This window comes from Vicia villosa, linkage group LG3 (genome assembly GCF_029867415.1).
Source record: "Vicia villosa cultivar HV-30 ecotype Madison, WI linkage group LG3, Vvil1.0, whole genome shotgun sequence".
NCBI lineage: Eukaryota > Viridiplantae > Streptophyta > Magnoliopsida > Fabales > Fabaceae > Vicia > Vicia villosa.
Genome location: NC_081182.1, coordinates 213,672,357 through 213,692,679, shown reverse-complemented (window position 1 = coordinate 213,692,679; position 20,323 = coordinate 213,672,357). Strand labels below are relative to the sequence as shown.

At 33.9% G+C, this 20,323-nt stretch overlaps 3 protein-coding genes across 4 annotated transcripts; 2 read left to right on the top strand and 1 right to left on the bottom strand.

Annotated features, from left to right (window-relative positions):
* The first annotated feature begins 231 nt into the window (after positions 1-231).
* LOC131593481 (uncharacterized protein At4g26450) lies at positions 232-5,116 on the top strand. The gene is made up of 4 exons (XM_058865981.1): positions 232-2,666; positions 3,093-3,282; positions 3,401-3,449; positions 4,639-5,116. Exons 1-4 carry the CDS (start codon positions 604-606, stop codon positions 4,689-4,691), a joined length of 2,355 nt encoding a protein of 784 aa, XP_058721964.1. The 5' UTR covers positions 232-603; the 3' UTR covers positions 4,692-5,116.
* Positions 5,117-6,142: 1,026 nt separating this feature from the next.
* LOC131593480 (uncharacterized) lies at positions 6,143-9,870 on the bottom strand. The gene is made up of 2 exons (XM_058865980.1): positions 9,540-9,870; positions 6,143-9,452 (listed from the first exon to the last, which is right to left on the bottom strand). Exon 2 carries the CDS (start codon positions 9,094-9,096, stop codon positions 6,193-6,195), a length of 2,904 nt encoding a protein of 967 aa, XP_058721963.1. The 5' UTR covers positions 9,097-9,452; positions 9,540-9,870; the 3' UTR covers positions 6,143-6,192.
* A 2,888-nt stretch (positions 9,871-12,758) lies between these two features.
* Positions 12,759-20,011, top strand: LOC131593478 (choline/ethanolaminephosphotransferase 1-like). 2 transcript variants are annotated; one of them, XM_058865979.1, is made up of 19 exons: positions 12,759-12,916; positions 14,051-14,185; positions 14,750-14,759; positions 14,864-14,914; positions 15,219-15,296; positions 15,430-15,505; positions 15,597-15,619; positions 15,702-15,802; positions 17,055-17,149; positions 17,233-17,301; positions 17,419-17,488; positions 18,139-18,202; positions 18,277-18,317; positions 18,443-18,527; positions 18,746-18,808; positions 19,160-19,218; positions 19,307-19,359; positions 19,541-19,613; positions 19,697-20,011. In XM_058865979.1, exons 2-19 carry the CDS (start codon positions 14,052-14,054, stop codon positions 19,716-19,718), a joined length of 1,167 nt encoding a protein of 388 aa, XP_058721962.1. In that variant the 5' UTR covers positions 12,759-12,916; position 14,051; the 3' UTR covers positions 19,719-20,011. The 2 variants fall into 2 exon arrangements, with proteins under 2 accessions (XP_058721962.1, XP_058721961.1); XM_058865978.1 differs by having other exon boundaries at positions 12,761-12,916; positions 14,043-14,185.
* Positions 20,012-20,323: the final 312 nt, after the last annotated feature.

Below are 20,323 nucleotides of genomic sequence, written 5' to 3'. Positions count from 1 at the left end.
TTTTTAGCTTCTACCTCCAAAATTAATTCTAAATAATTTTTACACCAAAATTTATTGTTCAGTCGCCGATTCAAACACAGTCGAAGTCTTATTCATGAATGGAATACATATATAAAGCAGTTTGTGTAAAGTACTACTCTATTAATCGGAATAATAATAATGATAATAAAGTAGTTTGGATTTTGCTGTCAAAATAAAGTAGTTTAGTTTCGTACACGCGTGCATTTCATGAATGAAAGAAAAATAAATATAAACACCATTATCAACATAGTCATATTGGAGAAACAAATCCAAAAAAATAAAATAATAAGATCTAGTTTCATAATAAGGCTCCAATCCCCTGTTCCTCCTCCCACCATCTCTTACCGTGTTCCCTCCCTCCTTCTTCACCATTTCCAACCACTTCAATTTCATTCCTCTTCAACATTTCCACTGTCACTCCAATTTTTCCAGATCTGATTATCGATTCTCTTCGCTTGCATCAGATTCCTGAAATTCGATCATTTTGATAATTTTTATTCAATTTTGATAATTTTTATTATTATTATTATTGAGAATTTTGGTTGATCTGAATTGTTGTTGTTAGAGTGAAATTGAAACGGTATGCATCCTCGGCAGCGTAGTCCGAGAGGCTTTTATGCATCGGAATATCGCAATCGCGGCGGCGGTGTCGCCGGTGGTGGTGGTGGCGGGGATGGTTTTGGGAGAGGTTATAATAATCGCAGAGGTTCTGTTTCTGCGGTTAACGTTTCTGCTGTGAATATTTCTGCTGCCACCGTCTCCGGCGGTGGTGGTGGTGGTGGTGATGTTTTTGTGGAAGCAGGTAGATTAGCTGCTGAGTATTTAGTTTTTCAGGGATTGTTGCCGCCGAGTGTGTTGTCTTTGAAGGTTTATAATCAGAATGGTAGTTTTAAGAAGCATGTTGGTGTTAGTGGTATTGGTGTTGGTGGTATTGGTGTTGGTGTTGGTGTGGGGGAAAATTTGGTGGATGGAGGGAGGTCTTCGGCGCTGGCTCGATTGGGGAATAATGCGGTTGTTGCGGGTGTGGATGGAGGGTTTACGGGGAGGGGGAAATTAGGGATTGAGGAGTTTGGACAAAAAGGTAGGAGGAGAGGGAGTTTTAAGAGTAATGGGTTTGATTTGGGGAATAGAGAGTATAGAAGGAATGGATCATGGTCTGGTAGATTTGTAGGTGGTTCGGATATTCGTGATGATGATAATGATGATGATGTTGTTGATGGTATTGGTATTGGTATTGGTAGTGGTAGTGGTAGTGGTAGTGGTGTTAGACAGCAAGATGAAGAGGAGCCTCGGATACAACAGGTTGAGGCTGAGGTTGTTGTTGGTGGTGGTGTTGACGGTGGCAGTGGTGGTGATGTTGATACTCTGATGGAGAAATCAAATTTGAGTGAATTTGTGCCTACAAGTGAGGATGGGAATGACTTGGAAGGCGAGGCCAATAAGAATCAGGTGTCTGTGTCTGATGGTGAATTGTTGGAATTGAAACAAGATTCTTCTGGTGAAGGAAAAGATGCGGGTGATATGGATGTTGAGTTTGTTGGGAGTTCTAATGATTTGGAGAATATGAGTATTGATAAAGTTAAGGAGGTGGTGAAGGATGGAGCTGGTAGTAGTGGTGAGGATGGTGATAAACCAAGTATCTCGAAGAATTCGTCTGCTCAATCAAGTGATCAGGAGAATGATAGCTCTGGCGAGGTTTTCACTGATTTACTTTCACTATGCAAGTCTGTTAAAGTGCCTACCAAGACACGATCTTCGCTGACGAATAAGAATTTGAAAGCATTTCCGGTTGCGAACAATGCAGAAGAGAATGTTGATGAAATTATGGATGTTCAAGAACCTGTAGTCTTAGCTGAAAATGAGTCTATTATAGACTCCTCCTCGGGTAATTTGCTATCTGACAAGACTTATGATATAGTGCATATTGACTCGGACGCTGGCGAAGAGCCTGTGCATTCTGTTGAGGATATGAAAGAATTGGATACTGCCTGTGAAGCTGAGGAAGATCAATCTGTTGGATCACAATCTGATAAAGACCAAGAGTTTACTGCTGAATTACCAGAGTTTGAAGGCTGCGGTTCCATGTCTGAGGAAAGGGGTGAGAAACGTGTTGTAGAAGAAGATGTTGATGTCAGGGAAGACACCAAAAGACTCAGAGAGTGGCAGCCCTTGCCCTCCCCTATACCGAAGACCGAGGGGTACTTTCTGCATAACACCCCAATTGAGGTCAAAGATAGCCCAGAAGAACATGTAATTTCAGTTTCACATGTTGACAAAATGAGTTTGACGTCTGATCAAGGGAACCTTATGAGCGGTTCTCAGTTCCCGGATGAGGGAGATAGACCATTTTTCCAATGTTCAGAGGCGAAGCCACCATTGCCAAATTCGTTTAGAACTTGTGATCTGAATCTCATGGAGACATCTGAAGTTCATGACAATCACATTGATCATCCGGTTCTTATTTACTCTCCTACTGTTTCTGACACAAAGGAGAATGTACCAGTTGATAATGATCTGTCCATGAGTCATGCTAGTGTATCAGGCAAATTCAATACTCATGGAGCAAATGGCAAAGAGATTGAAGTAATTGATCTAGAAAATGATTCCATTCAAGAAGAAAAGGCAATAGACAGTATTGATAGAAAGTATGATTCTTCTATATTTGTTCCTTGCTTCTATAATTTTTTTTAGGACCAAGGCCTGGTTGGATTGACTCACTAGAGTTTATCTACTAGCATAAACACCTGTGAAACTGTTTGGGAGAACTAATGGAAACGACTTAATGATCTTTCCTTAAGTTGTTTGCAGCTTATTTCCATAAGCTCTCCTGAATAACTCATGAAAACAGCTTATAGCATATATGAAAACAATTTGAATTTATTTTATATTTTTTTATATAAATATCTTATAAATAAGTACTTACATGATAAACTTTTATGCTATAAGCGCATAATTAGTGTGTTTATCCAAACAGGGTTCTAATTGATCTAGTTCTCACCCTTTCTCCTAGTTACTTAGTGAGAAAATCAGCTGCAGATCTATTACTAATATATTGTCATTCAAACACACAGGACAGACACTTTGTTTACAGGCCTTGATGGTTTTTCCAGCCATGCTCAAAATGCTGCTGATATAAATGATGTTCAGGATGGATATGGGCTGATGATATCAGAGTTGCTTGGGACAGATTTCGCAAACTGCTCTTCTGTAGCCGACGACATAAATGCAGTGCACAATGAAATAGGCCTTGATAATGGAACGGTACTGATGCTAGCTTGATTGAGAACTTTTTATACTTGTCAGTTGTATTTTCTTTGTTTAGATAATGTAATTATTAATAACCATGGTGATTTCACATACTTTCATTCTTTTATTTCAGGGGACACTTGCCGAGGATGATTCCATATACATGTCGCTGGGAGAATTAAGTATGTCAGCTCTTTTTAATGCTCTTATTTATTAAAAGTACATATTATTTGTTTTTGTTGCTTCTTAATGACGTGTTAATGGATGGTTTAGTAGATTACCGCATTAATGCTTTTGTTGGATTTTGAGATTGTAGAGATACTAGCTGTCTATTTGTTCCATATAATGTTATTACCCTGCATTCGTGTATGTTTTATTTATGGACTTAATTTATATACTTTGTCAGTGTGAAGAGATTTTACACTATGAATCAATCATAACTGTTAGAACATTTGATTTTTATCACAACCAGTTTTAAAGTCACACGCATGATTGGTTGTAATATGATGACAGTGTAAATATGTTGCACCAACAGTGCATGAAAATTAAGCTCTTTATTTATCAGATCCCTTTATCTGTTTTATTGGGAATTAGGGGATGGGGGATAAATCCTTAAGTTTTTTTCCCTTCTGTGCTCCTTCCAGTGTTCATGTTTGGCTGTGTTCCCCTCCTGTTATAAATTATGAACATGCTTTGTTACGGACCCCACTAATTCACACACTTGTGTCTTTTATCCTCTGGTCAGCCCCACCATCGAATTTTCACTGCGGATCAACCGGTCCACCTAACCTTGTCGCCATCTATCCAATGTTTCAATCGTGGATCGTGGAAAATAGGTGTTTGTTCACATTCCACTTACCTGTTGTGCCATGTTATTTGACAACACTTTATACTAAATAGCGCATCCTGGAACAAGAGTGAACTGTTCAAACTTGTGCACCCTTATGTGCTTATGATGTTCAACACTGTAACATACTGTGAATTCTTCCTGTGTTTTGCATCTGGCAGTTTTCTGAATCATGTAGAAAATTGTTCATATTGGTCACAATTTTGGCCATACTCGCCTCTTCTGTGTTCTTACTAAATGCAAAACTGTCACGTGCAACCAATATTTTCTTAGAATTTGTGGTTGGGCCTAACTCAACCTTACAAAACCAATTTGTAAGGTCTCACTTATACATACATATTCTGACTATATATATTGTCCGATGTAAGACTCTAAACATTTTCAAATCATGTCAATAACTGCATTGTTCACCATTGAACCTGTTCACAATTCACACTCGCTCACCAATGAAGTATTAATCTGCAGATTCTTGTATTGGGTTTCATCTGTTTTGTATGTACTTACACTAATTGATTTTTATACAGGCTTTTTGCGCCCATGGGAGCAGCCACCACCACAGGATTATCAAAAGTTCTGATCCATTCTCGATCAAATCCTCTCGGGAGACATTATGCAGCGGTATGTGTCATAGTTGTACAACTCAACATGGTCCTCTGTCGAAAGGTTACTAGGTTTCAAGAAAAGTGAAAAAGGCTGCTTTGGATGTTTTTTCTCTCCAATTTTATAAACTGTCTCCTGTTTGGAATTACATAAGCTAATATCCTGTAATCTCTTTCTAATGCCTCTGCATCACAACATGGCATTTAGATTGTATTAAGATTTAGAGATGCAAAATTGTAAAATAGCGCGGTGTAACTTTACTTATTTATCGGCCATCTGTAGGAATATTTGATAAAATGGCTTTAAATCGACGTTTTAGTTGAGATATCGAGCCCATTATAGTTATGTAATGTGTGCATGTAAGTTTTAATTGAGAATCCAATTCTATAATTTATATGGTTACTTACTTTATCCACTCCACGAGGGGAGGGTGAACATATTGAGGGTGAACATATTGAAAATCCGATTTTGCACGCCCCCAAATACACCATTCTTAGAAGTGAAGGAACAGAACATAGATTTATCTCTAGATTATATGTTTTGAACAATTCTTATCAAGATATTATTTAGCATTTGAGACTGTAAAGTATATCTTTTATAACAATTTAAAGTTTTTTATTTTAGATATCCTCACCATTTCGAGTCTTCTAAAATTAGCGTTATTTAAATAATTTATAAACTAAATTTAGACCCGCACGATGCGCGGATGTAAATTTATTTTTATTGTTTATCGAATTTTAATTATTTTATTTTTTTTGACAAATATGGTCAATACATTTATATTATCACAATTTATTATGAATTTTTTTTTTACAATTTTTTTCAATATTTTCTTTCAAACAACGATATGAGTTAATCATAAATAAAAAAACAAACCTCGCAAATTGAAGATGACATATAAGAATTACTTTTATTTGTTTTAGATATTTATTTTAAGTTGTTTAGATATGTATGATATATTTGATATGAAATAATTTAATATTTTGCTTAATAATTTTTGAAATTTAATTTTTTTTTATATAAAACTATATTACAATGAAAATTTATATGAAATTTTTAGTAAGGAAAATGTATGTACAAATAGAATAGTCCCAGTTTTCTTATATTATGATTCATTTTCTATTTGTACTTTCGAAAAAAAATTGAGGAATAAATAGAGTACGATCAACTACTAGATTTTCGATTGATAGAATCAAATTTTAAGAAAACCAAGTACTTAGTTACGAGTGGTAAACGAACTTTTGCTAAGTAATGAACGTTCGAGAATATCGAATTTGATTTTTGATGGGAACAATAGATGACGAGCTTTGAATTATTAGGGTCTCATTTCCTTATGAACCAGAATGTAAAAAAGCTTTAAAAAAATAAAAATAATTTTTTTTAAGAGCAATAACATAATCAATTAAAGAGAACTAACATGTTTTTTCAATTAGACTATTTAATTAATACTACTTGCAATGAACATAACATATTCATAATCATATCTTACTCCTCATTCTCACCAACCTAGCCAATGTCTCTTGAGCAGCTAAGGTTAGTGCATGGTTATGTCCAAGCATCACAGTTCTAATACTAATACATGTTCTACAAAGTTCCTTACCACTATCTAACTCTCCTCCTCTAGCTAACAACTTAGCTCTAGTCTCAAGCAATGTTGCCTTCAATAAGGTAACATCTTGCCACACATATTCATCAACTTTTTGTCTTCTTTGCAACCTTTTCTTCCAACAAATTGAGTCATGAGACCAATCTTGTATTTGCGTCACAAATGATTTCTCAACTTCTTCAAGTGCATTGGTGCAAACTTTCAAGAGTTCTAAAGACGAGTTGCATCTCGAAAACAATGCGAAGGCTTGAATCGCGAGCGGTAGAGCTGTTCTTTTGATGTACATAACCATGTCCGTTGCCTTTAGCTCCACGACCGGTGGCTCGGATTTGAATCCAAAGACAAGAAATGCTGATTCCCATAAATGATCTGAGATTACATGGTTGCTCATTTTTCTTACTCCTTGAATCGCAGCCTTTGCGTATTTCAACCCGCCTTTTCTTTTAGCGAATGTTTGTGTTATGGAATGGAAATGAAGCCAAATTCCATCATCGTGCAGATTAGTCCTTTTCGCTAGTCCGAATTTCACGAGAAGCATAGCCGAGTCTTCTTCATCTTTCCATGTGCCCGGTGATAAACAACTCGATGTCAGGCTTGTACAGTTTGTCCACTTCTTGAGATGATTTTCACTCTTCGCTGCATTGATTAACAAACTGACTGAAATTGGAGCAGGAGAAAACCAACCACCAACTAGAAGCATTCTTATAGCAAGAACATTCCCTTTCGCCTTTGTTTTCACCAAAGTTTCGAAACAAAAAAGAAAAGTCTTCATGAGGAAAAGATTGTTCTTGCACCATTGTTCTTGTGCAGTACTCGAATAACCAGATCTTGAATCTTCATTCAGCGGAGCTTGGTTAATGGACTCGAAGAGTGCAGAAGGACTAATTGCAAGTTCGGACAACAATGAACCAATCATCGTCAAACCAAAGCTTAATCTACCAAGTTTCTCGTAGAATTTTTCGAGGATGTTTACTTCATCTATCGAATACTCTTTTCTTTTTCTTCCTCTTATCAAAATCATTGCATCAGATAACGGCAACGGAGAAAGATGAATTGTGTCATAGTTCTTTACCTTGGAAAGCTTCGTAGTAATAATGACATGAGTCCCTCCTGTGTTGTTTTTCGGTATCAAATCATACAAATCTTTTCCTTCCCACCATTCCTCTTCAGTCTCAAGATTATCAATTATCAACAAGTAAGGCGTGTCGCCGAAAAGTTCCCTCCTGATTCTCTTGAACGCTTCTACTTCTTGTTCCTCAAAGCTTCGAATTCTACCTCTTTCTGTCTCGGAATCGGCACCAACATCTAAACCGAAATTTCTCGACAAGTTCAATATGTTCTGCCTAAGATTCCTAGCTTCACCACCAATCCACAAAACCATCTTGTACCTTTGGTAATATCTATGAGCGAATTCTAACGCCAATTCAGATTTTCCAATACCAGAGACTCCACTAATGCAAATCACGCTGCTATTACCACATAAACTCTTATTGTAGCTTCCATTTTTCGACTTCTTGTTCTTCAACCTCTTCAATGAATTGTTTCCTATAATCGGTTGCTCAATCCATGCTTCTAAATTCGGTTCTTTGTTCCTCCCTATCTCTAAGCTTATATACCTTCCACCACCGCCTTTTCCAACCGTAGCTTCACTTTCTTCATCTGCAAGGCCTTCACTTTGTCCACCACCACTTGCTCTACAATGATCTTGAACTTGTTGCTCCATACAAAAACTCCGATTTCCGAAAAGTAAACCTTCAATCTCCATAATCTCTTTCTCTCTTCCCACAAAGTATTCATTCCTTGGAAAAGGTAATAAATCTTCAAATCCTAGCATATTATGATTATCCTTATGACCAACATTCTTCCTACCAAGTCTCGCTCTTAAAATACTCGAAACTTTCGATATCGAACTTCTCAAATTACCATCATTAGCTTCTAAACCGAACTCATTGCATTTCACTAGTCCGTCGATCGCTTCTTTACTTTCTTTATCAATTGAATTGCAATTAAGAAGTGACATAATCTCAGCAGGCAATGTATCAAAGAATATAGGAATCAAATTCTTCTTTTGAGCGAAGAATCTAACCTCCTCCATGCTTAACCGGTTGAGGAAACTCGAACTTGTAACGATCACTAAACCGAACGCGACCGAGCAAATGACTCTATCAGCAATCTCATGGCTTTGAATATCTGAATACTTTGACCTATCAGCAAGTAAACAATCAATCCCTTGAAGCTCAAGCTCAGATTTAAGCCACTTGCAGAAGCGAATAAGATTCGGATTTTGTCCATGGAATCCAATGTAGACATCACAGCTTCCAAGTTTGGAATTTCTAGTAGCAGGGGAGACAGAGGTTTTCCCAAAGGAAACCCTAGGAACTGGAAATGAGAATGAGATTCTTGGAGGAACTGTTTCAGGAACACATGTCATAAACTTGAGCATTGTATCAGAAGTGTCATCAGAAAACTCATAAGGGTCAGAAGGAGGAGTGTAGGAACTACTAGGAACATCTTCTGGGGTGGTGGAAGTAGTACTATTAGGGTTTGGAATTGTGGCTCTTGGAGATATGTATGGAGATTGCAATGCTGAAACAAATGCTGATGAAGGTGGTGAAACAAGAGGAGATTGATCATAAGGTGATGATGATGATTCTATGGAAGTTTTTGTGTTTGGTGAAGGTAAACTTGAACTCTCTTCACTTTGCTTTTTGCTACTAATCTTAATTTTGAGTGTGTTAGTGTTACTAGGGTTCACTATCTTACTTTCAATATCCATGAATAAGAACTCTTCAATTCAAAGATGGCTAAAAAAAAATGAATCCCTCAAGTCTAGCACAAGTGGTTGGTGCAAATAACTCTAGGTAGGGTATAGGTTTCATTCAAAGGTACCATTATTTGCTGCAGGAAAACTCAAGACCTGAATAACAATAATGTGTCTGATTGAATCTGACAAAAACCATTATTTTCTGCAATGTTAGACAATGATGAAAACACTCATACACATAGCTTGGATTTTAGTATCCAACTATGAATGACAAGATAATGACATTGACACGATGGACACTGATACATCTTTTTTCAGAGGTTTCGGTGCTACAGATACTTTACTCCAGTCGCACTTGCACATGCAAACTAGTATGAAAAAAAAAAACAGAAATGAATCAATATAATAGTATATTATAATAACCTTATGTAGCAAGAAAGTTGCACTATACTAACCTTTTTTCAAACCAGGAAATGGTTGATTTGATGATAATGATGCTAATATATGCTTCTGCTCTGAACCAATGCAAGTTTTTTTCCTCAGCTTTCTACTATTTTAAGCTGAAAAAAAGTGATTATTTCAACTTCAAAATGTACTTTGAAAGGGAGAGAGAAAATTCACATGGCCCTTCTCTGTATACACTTCTCTCTCTCACAGACAGTGTTGAATAGGGTTGCAGGGAATCTAACGTGAGGGTTGATTCTTCAAGGTTTGAATTCAACTTACAATATTGATTTCTCTGACAAAACATATAATACAATTAATCAAACACTTGGTGTGTGTACCAAGATAAAAGAGTGTGGTGTAATATTTGAGTAATACTATTAGTTAAATATACAGTTTTGTTTTATGCAATTGGCTTTGCATTTGTGTCAGATCTTGCAATTAAAAATAGATAAATAAAAACCTTACCAACATAATATAAAACTTTTTTTTATAGATCATGGTTGTTTTGTTTCAATACAGAAAAATATTAGTACTATGAAGTACTAATAGGTAATCGATCGAGAAATACACCATCTGATTATATAAATATCAATTGATTATGGTATAAATACATATCGTATTATCTCGAAAAAATTGATCAAAAGTGGACACTAATTAATGAATCGGTTAAAAACATTACATTTAATAAATAATAATATGAATTAATTTTTCATTTTGAGTACTAAAAAAATAATAGATCGCATGTCCCAAGCAACCATTTTTCAATTATACCTTTCATTTCTAACGATCCTCCATTTGAATTTTAAAAAGTTTTTTTAGAAATAACCTCGAACGTTTCTAAGATTGTTCATTAACAGAGATGTCTACGACTTAAACCTTTACACAACAAGTAGGATTGTGATTCAACAAGAGTGACTTGTGATCTTGAACTTTATCTCAAACATCAAATCCGCGCACAACCTTTATGCAGGTGTATTCTTTAACCTTGTGTTTTAATGAACATGCACGTTTATCCAAGTTTATTGAAGGTTCTAGGAATCGTGCCTTGAAATTTCAAGGAAATCAACCTAAATTCTACAATCATACATGTGAATTTATCAACTCATACATAGTAGATATCTCATTAAGAGTTTCTATCATCTCATCATCTTATCGTTTCAAGCCATATTTATGCTTCTCTTAATTATACTAGCATGATTATCTCATATTGCTCACAACTTATTATTATCTAAACCTAATTTTTTAGATTTCCAATCTTTTAGGTCGGATTACCATCATGAGAAACTCACTTGTTTATAGATATTAGTCTCATCTTATTGAATGTATTATGGACTTTCTATCTAATTAGTCCTTTTGTCAAAGGATCTACTAAGTTTTTATCAGTGCTTACATGATCCACTCTCACAACTCATTTAGAGATACATTAGTGTTGTGCTTTATTCTTATTTAAATTTTTTTACCATTATAATAATGATTTTCAACTCATGCAATAGTCATAGTATTATTGCAATGTATCAATACATCTGACATATTTTTTTTCACAAAGAGATCTCGACTAGCAAACATCTTTACAAACTTGTTTTTACACTAGCAGTCGCTAATGTTATCATTTCAAACTTCGTCGTGGGCTTAGTCAAGATAGTCTATTTCCTTTATTTCGAAGATATAACTTTCCTAATTATATTGAATATATAGCCATTGGTTGCTTTGGGATAATCTGATAAGGTGTTCCAATCTGCATCATTTAATCCTTCAAGTATAACAAAAATCTATATTAATATAAACAATGATTCATGGTCCTTTTAAGGTATCACATGACTCTCTTAATAACTTGACAATGCTCATTACAAATATTCTCTATTGTATTCCTTCTATTTATAATCACATGAGCATTTACGACAATTAATTACAAATATTCTCTATTTGATTTTCTATTCTAAGAATGAAAATATATACATATAAGAGAATAAAATCATATTAAATCATTCTATATTAACACCCCCTTTAAATTGATGCGGCTGATCAAAGAGTATCAATTTGTTGATAAGAAACTGATGACGCGGACGAGGAACTGCCTTCGTAAAAATATTTGCAACATGAAATTGAGTATTAACAGAAGGAAGTGATATTAGTTGATCACAGGCAGGGCCGGCCCTGTGCATGTACAGGAAGTGCTACAGCACAGGGCCCCAAATTTTAGGAGGCCCTAAATTTTTAAAAGGTGCAATTTTTTTTCATAAATATTAATCTAAATAAATAAAATGTTATAATGAAAATTCAATAAATCAAAAAAATGCTATAATAAAAGCTCAATACATACAAAAATTGCGATAAGTCAAAACTCAAACTAATTATAATTAAATATATTATTGATTAATACATAAATATAATTTTTATGTGTCTTTTTAAATTATTATAATTGTATTTATATTTTAAATTTGGGCTCATTTTTAAAATTAGAACGGGGTCTCTGCGTTGATTGGGCCGACCCTGATCACAGGCATCACAAATTGAATGACAATCAATTTCAATATGCTTGGTGCGTTCATGAAAAATTGGATTTGCAACAAGCAACAATTTGAATGACACTTGTATTGTCAGCATAAAGTAAAGTTGGCTTTGCTTGAGAAAATATAAGTTGAGCCAAAAGACCATGAAGTCAAGTACTCCCTTTGTCTCAAAATAAAAGTCGTTTAAGGTTGTTACACACAGATTAAGAAAAATAATAATTGAGTCAATAAAGGTAGTATTTTTACAAAATTATCCTTAACTACTATTGATTGTTATATATTGTCATATCTTGAAAAGAGTGTAGATAAGGGATAAAATTGATAAAAGTTACATTGGAAAAGTAAAGTGACTATTATTTTGAGACAAACTTTTACGACTAAAAAGAGTATTTCTAAACAAGCAGCAGACATGGCACGATACTCAAAATCAATAGAAGATTTAGAAACTCTTACTTTCTTCTTACTTTTTAATAAATCAATGAAGAACTAAGAAACATGCACCGCCAGTAACTAATCGACAACTTTCAGGATAATATGTCCAATCAGTATCACTATAAACACTCAAGAAAAATTTCAATTTGAAAGAATAATTCACTGTGACAGATATTTTCAAACTGCGACGCAGAGAGGACACTAATGCTAAATAGCTAATACTAATATTAAACTAAAAAGTGACAAAAATGTGTATTAATTAGAACAAGTGTAAGAATTAAATAAAGTAAAAAGTGGTTTAAAAACAAAGCCTCTCTTAACGCTCACATGTTACACTCACTCTCCTTTTCTAGATTCGAATTCGATTCCATTCCATTTCATTCCATCTCGCTTTTAGGTTAAACCTCCCGAGTCTCTAACCGCTTCCGCCATTTCAATCTCAGGTTCATCTTCTTCGTCATTTTCTCCACAATTCATGCTTTCAATTTCCTCTTTTTAATATCTCACCATTCAATTTCGTTTTCACCGTTCATTCATGCATTTTTTTTTGTGTTGAATACTTTCTGTGAGCAGCATTTTACTGATTTCATGAATTGCTTACAAATTTTAGATCACACGATGAAATTGCTAAAGCTTATATGTACGTTTGGTTCTGCGGTGAGGAGAATTGATTCTGAGTGAATTGATTTTGTAAAATTGATTCTGATTAAAATGAGTTGGATGGAAAGTGATTTATGTTTGGATTTATAAAAGTGAGTTCAACAATAAATTACAGTGTAAAAATCATGTTTAAACTCAAAAGCTACCAATTCTAGCTTCATGTAGAATCAATTATGTAGTATCTCAAAATCATTCCTAAATCAATTCTACACCTCTAGAATTGCTTTTGGCTCTTCCAAAAGCTAAACCAAACATACACAAAGTCTCGGTTTGGATAAGCAGCTTAGCGTTTATATAGTAATAAGTATTAGTGTTTATTATGTAAGTGCTTGTGTATAAGTTTTTCTATAATACAAGATAAAAATATATAACTTGATTGTTTTTCTATAAGCTATATGATGTTTTCATAAGTTGTTCCAAGAGCTTGTGGAAATAAGCTGAAAATAGCTTATGGTAATAAGCTGAAAACAGCTACTTGACATGTCATAAGCTTTTTCCAGAGTCTTTTCCGAATAGTCTCACAATTGATTATGTCAGGAGATAAATTCAAATGAAACAAACCAAAAAGACTGTAATTATTCTGTTAATTGGTCTTGCCGGTGCATTTCTTTTAGCCATTAGTTACAAATTTTTTGTTTAGTCGGTGAATTCGAAATATGTACTTGACTGTCTATTTATAGCCAGAATCACCGTATTTCTAATGATTTAATAATTAGTGATCTGCAACGTATTTTTCCTGCTCTATAGTTTTCTTTTTCTGTGTGTGTACTGTGTACATTGTGTGTATAGTGTACATGTGTTTGTTGTTATTATTATTCGGTTAGTTCATAGAGTTTTTTGGTCGATTTATTCTTCAAAATTCAGCATGTTGTGCTAAGGTTAAACATGAAATTGAAATATATTGCGTAGTTTTGCAGAATGTATATCGGGCCTCATGGTGTTACAGCTCTGCATAGACATAAATATAGTGGCGTAGATCATTCCTATGTGGCCAAATATGTACTACAGCCCTTTTGGTGTTGGTTTGTTAATTTGTTTCCCCTATGGATGCCGTAAGTACTTCTTTCATTTCAAACTAAAGTTGCTTTTGTTTTTTTGTTATAAACTTATAACTTAGTTATTTTATAACTTCAGAATAATTAAAAAAATCTCCTCAGTTCAAGGATGATAAATCACATTATGAAATTTGTATGTGAAAAATTAGCTTTGTAATTCTATGAAACTTCATCTTGATACTATCATCACCAGTTTTTTGAACGAACAACACAAAGTTAGGCATAGCCAGAAGGGAATGAAAAGAAGGGTAAAGTTTCTCATTCTGAATCTAGAGTTATATGAAGTTTATAGAAGTGATGAAGGATTAGAACATATAGTTCTATGATAAATGTCATTGTTCCTTTCATTCTAAAACTTTTAAGTAGACGCTTTGCATTTTCTGTCTTTTACTACACAAAAACTCATTCATGGAGACAATACCATCATTTATTCTTCTGTAGACATTTGGGTTTAATTATTCTACGATTTTAGTTTTAATTTCTTAATTCATTAACTTCTAGATTTTTGTTTTTTTTTTCTCCTCATCACTTGGCATTTTGGCATTCAACAACATTTTGCAGACCAAACTTGGTAAACCACTGCTTCCATTTTTTTGTAATATCATCTGTAATTGTTACTCTTATTATATAACTTATAATGTTGGCACTGATTTTTCTTAAATTGTTTGGTTGCAGATAACTCTGACGGGATTTATGTTCTTACTAATATCTGTGTTGCTTGGCTATGTGAGTGGACCCTGAGTCCATTAATCTTTTTGCTTAATAAAGTTGAAGTCATATAATAGGGATAGTTTCGCAATGTCTCACAACAATTTTCTTTTTGCCAAATCATATATAATAAAATTTGCAATTTGTACAAACAAATATATAAGGTATCTTTAAGATTGCTGTTGGTTTCACACATTACTGAGTTTTTCTTTTTTGCAAGTGTTTCATACAGTCATGAAAGGAAGTTTTGATATAGTGTGAATGGCTGTGTTGAAACAGTGAATTCCTTATCCATCACACTGAAATTTCATTATTTTTCCAGGTATACTCACCTCAATTGGACTCGGCTCCTCCAAGATGGGTTCATGTTGCACACGGACTACTTCTGTTTTTGTACCAGGTTGGTTAACTTCTCACATTGTGGTGCTTGCTCACTTAGTGTCAATCTTCTGTTGGACTGAGTATATAATGCCTAAGTTTCCATTGATTTCCGAGATTAATTTGATTATTGTTTTCATTTATATACTTGCTAGACATTTGATGCTGTTGATGGGAAGCAAGCTAGACGGACCAATTCTTCAAGCCCGTTGGGGGAGCTGTTTGATCATGGTTATTTTCCTCATCATTTTTTCATTGTATTGTTTTTCATCATGTATGCACCTTTATGTCATTAACGAAGATATTTTCAACTGCATTGCAGGGTGTGATGCACTTGCTTGTGCAGTATGTCTCTCTTAGCTTTGGTTATTGTTTTCAAACCATTAAAAGAAAATAAAGTCAATCATCTATAAGAACTGATTTTCAGCTTGAAGCACTTGCTTTTGGGAGCACAGCCATGTGTGGAAGAAGTACTTTCTGGTGGTGGTTAATATCTGCAATTACATTTTTTGGGGCAACATGGGAGTAGTAAGTTATTTTGATCAATTTATATTCAAAAGTCCATATGTAATATTGCATCAAATATTTTTTAAACAATACTATCTCCATCCCTAAACGTAAGACATAATTGACTAAATCACGGAAATTTAAAAGCTGGTAGTAATACTAAATTTGTTGACAATTGATATTGATTTGCCAATTTACCCTTAAGAAGAGAGAATTAGTTTATGTTTCCATTATAGTATTTATTATAGGTTGTAGAAAAAATGTAACAAAATTAGGAGTATATTGGGAAAGAAATAATTAGTGCAGTAGAGAATTCGAAAGAGATCCTATAAGAAGGTACATGAAAAAATCTCAAGAGGGTCATACCGTATATTTAGGCTCAGAGGTAATATTATTTAATTAAGCTTTTAATAAAAGTCATACAACATTATCTACTGCAGACTGTGGAGCATATCCCATTTTTCAAAGACCCTTTCTGTCAAATAAAGTATATGGTTCTCATTGAGTTGGAACGATACTCCGGAACACGGTCATACACGTTCTTGTCCCGTTTATGTTGTTGTATTTGAATGAACATATCTGATTCTCAAGCTTACATCTATTCTATGATTGGCAAGCAAAGTGGTCAGTAATTGTAGAATTGGGGAATAATTTTCTGAATGTTAATTCAAAAGTTTTTTTTTAATAAGCAATTGAATTAAAGGGAGTATAAGGAATACCCCGACCGAAAATAAAACTTGGAAAACTTCTACTTCTCGAAACAAAAGAGAGGTAGAATATTCCAGACGTAAAAGTTACAAGAGTCCACAAGGGTGTAATAAGAGCATAGCCACTTCCATGAGTTAAGCTTAATCTCTGAAATACATTCGGTAAATGAGAGCACAATCACTTAACTGTTTAAATAGACTACACTACACCTGATGGCTCAAATATAATCTTTACTATTCCCTCTGTTTCTTTAGTTCTCGTTTTAGCATTATTTGTATATACCAAGAAAGGGATACTGGAAATCAAGTCAGAATTTGCGAGAGGTTGAGCACTCTTGAATCAGCTCTATTGTGTGCTTCATATTCATTCCTTAAGATTCTATTGTTCCAGAGGAGTCTCTAATCGATGTTCTGCTACTTTTTTCAACTTTTTGTCTTAAATAATGCCAGTTGATCCTATCATTCTTTAGACAGTTTGGCATGATTACATATTTTAATACCATGTTCCATGTATACTTTTAGACGGATTAGACATATTGAATTTCTTTTGAATGTTTTGGATGCAGCTACTTCATCAATACCCTTATACTACCTGTTGTAAATGGACCTACTGAGGGTCTTATGCTAATATACCTTGCTCACTTTTTCACTGCTATCGTGGGTATGCTTTTCTTTGAGCTTTGTTTTTTAAGACTATAAATGCTTAAAACTCAATCATTTACTATTGTTATTATTTTACTGCAGGTGCTGAGTGGTGGGCTCAACAATTCGGAAAGTCTTTGCCTTTTTTGAACTGGTTGCCTTTTATTGCGGGTAAGACTGTGTGTCTTTATATGGTGTTCTTTCATTATTTGGGACAATGATCTTCTTGTTCTGTAGTTTCTTTCTTGATATATTATTGCTTGATTTTGTCTTTATTCTTGCTTTCAGATGTCCCAACATACAGCGCTGCATTGGGTTTGATGGTAGTTTTTGGTGTTATCCCAACTGTTATATTCAAGTATGTATTAGTTAAACCATTGAATTTTAATGTATACTAGTATGCACAGTATGCTGTTAGTCCTTGGCATACATATTCTAAATTCTTTTCTAAGTCTTTAACCCAAGATAATTTCTCTGAGGTTGACTTTTTATTATGTTACTAGTTACACCATTAGCATTAATGGGTTAAAGTTGTAGATTCAAGTTGTTAAAATCTGAAAATGTCGTATATCTTTATAATATTTAAGAGTACCTTAGATGTTCATGTAGGGTTGTTTCCTGATTTTGTTAGATTTCTTGATATCTTTCCATGTTTGATTAGGATTTTAAGTCTAGTACTAGTATCACCTTAATCCTCATAATATATCAATTTAATATGCTATTTCTTTGAGTTTCTATTTTATCATTCTCTCTTTTACTATTACCAAAACCGTATAATTTAAACACAAGTATAGGATTAAGACATACTTCTTTCTTATTTTTTATATTCTTCTTCTAGTGATATTTTTTAGATGTCTAGAATTCTATTTCTTAAATCATCCATGTAAGCAACAAAGAGTGTACAACATTTTAAGTGCAAATTGATCCTTGTGTTTTGTATATTGTTTTCTGACTTATTTGATGAAGAGGTCTTTCCAAATGTCAACATTATCTTCTGCTTCAATGCAGTGTTCGTAATGTTCATAAGGTTGTGAAGGCTAAAAATAGAAGTATGCTCCTTGCATTAGCAATGGTAACATCTTTTCCTATTGGAATTCTTCTCCTGTAATCTGGTTGCTTTTTTGACGTGTGTTTTTTTTTGGACAGCTTTACCCATTTGTTGTCCTTGTCGGAGGAGTGCTTATATGGTATAACCCAGTTCAAGATGCATCGTTTTTTTTTCATCCAGTTTGTTTGGAAGATATACACATTTCATTTTTAATATATATATATATTTTTTTTGTATATATAAGCTTGGGTGGTTTTGGTGCAGGGATTATTTGTCACCTTCTGACATCATAGCTAGTTATCCACATTTAGTTGTTATGGGAACAGGACTTGCTTTCGGATATCTCGTGGTAAGATATCTGCTACTTAATTCTGAAAAAAAAGTTTTATGGCATATAATGAAATAGGAGTTCTTTGCTTGCCATTATTCTTGTGGTAGGTTATGTTTCCCTTAGCGTCTTTTTTGTATGTATACTTCTAACATTATATAGCTTGCATTTAGCTTCCTTATGTAGACAATCTAACTCCTTGTGTTATAAATTTGTCTGAGGAAAGCTTAATTTTGCAGGGAAGGATGATTTTGGCTCACTTCTGTGAAGAACCAAAGGGCTTAAAAACTGGAATGTGCCTGGTATTAAGCTGTTTTATTTAGATGTTACTTTCTCAAAAAAAATTTAAGATTTCTTTTCTTCTTTCCATATTGGTAAAGTATAGCTTTAAATTTAATTATGCTTTAATTTGATCCATGTTTTTGAATCCACTTAGTGAGAAAAAGCTTTTGTTATTGTTGTTTTCATATCAGAATCTAATGCAGAAATTATTATTTAGTGATGCACCGTTCAATGATGGAATGAAAACGAACATGTTTGCACAATGAAAACACTTGGATTAATCTTATTCGCCGATTTCATTCAAGTGATCAGTTGTTGAAGTTTATTAATACTCAAAGATAATTGATGCAAGTGTTATTTATCTTTTACAGTCCCTCGTGTATCTCCCATTCGCCATTGCTAATGCACTCGCATCAAGGCTAAACGGCGGGTATGCACCTTGATTCTACATTCTAAATCACGTTGATAGACGTTGTTTATGTTGATTTATGATGATCACATATTTACATTTTTGGCAGGGTTCCGTTGGTTAATGAGAGACTAGTTGTTCTTGGTTACTGTGCTTTTACAGGTAAAAAAACTACTAGTACTTTTCTTTTCTATAAAAACAGTAATGTAATCAAGTGATTGAACTGAAGTGGTCAATGAACTATAGTCAAAGACGAATCGTTCGCAAATATCTGAATGACCGGCCGAGTTTTAGATAAAAGCTTAATATCCCTTGGTTGATAATTCTGTTTCTGCAAACACAGGATCACTATACATGCATTTCGCAACATCTGTCATTCGGGAAATTACAGATGCGCTAGGAATATATTGCTTCAGGTATATTCCTAGCATTAAATCATTTTTGTTATTGAGAGAACAATGTGTTGATTATAAATGTCTCGGCTTTTGTTTGATTGCAGGATAACTAGGAAGGAAGCTTGAAATTACAGGAGTTGTGTCCATATCTAATGCTATTGTAAACCAACATTTTTATTAAACATGTGTGTTGTGTTTCAAGTAATCTAGTTGCATTATTAAGAATATTGAGAATATATGAATAGGAAATGTGTATTTCTATGCCACTAGGTTGTAAAATTTTATTCAAAAGTACCAAAGATTCCTAAGAAAGAAATAACTTTCATATTAGCATGATATATCATCTCTGATGTATGGGATCGAAAAAAAACAATGTTTCCCATGAAGTGGGTGATCAAATTTAGGTGCAATATTTTTTATACGGATTTTAATTCTCCGAAAGCACTTTTATACACACCAAAATACATAGGAAAGTTAATCTCTGGACGCCCCCATCTATTAATACAGAGGTTAGCCTCTCTATTAATTGAAGACTTTAATTGAAGAGTGAGTCTGTAGATTAAGTTTCAAACTAATTATATGACACATTTTAAACTCATAATAGCGTATTTATTACATTAATCAATAAAAATTGCAAAAGTTAACTTCACTCGGGATAGTAAATTTTTCTCATTGACAGTATTTTTGTTATGAATTTGAATAAAATATAAATATTAAGTTAAAATACCATT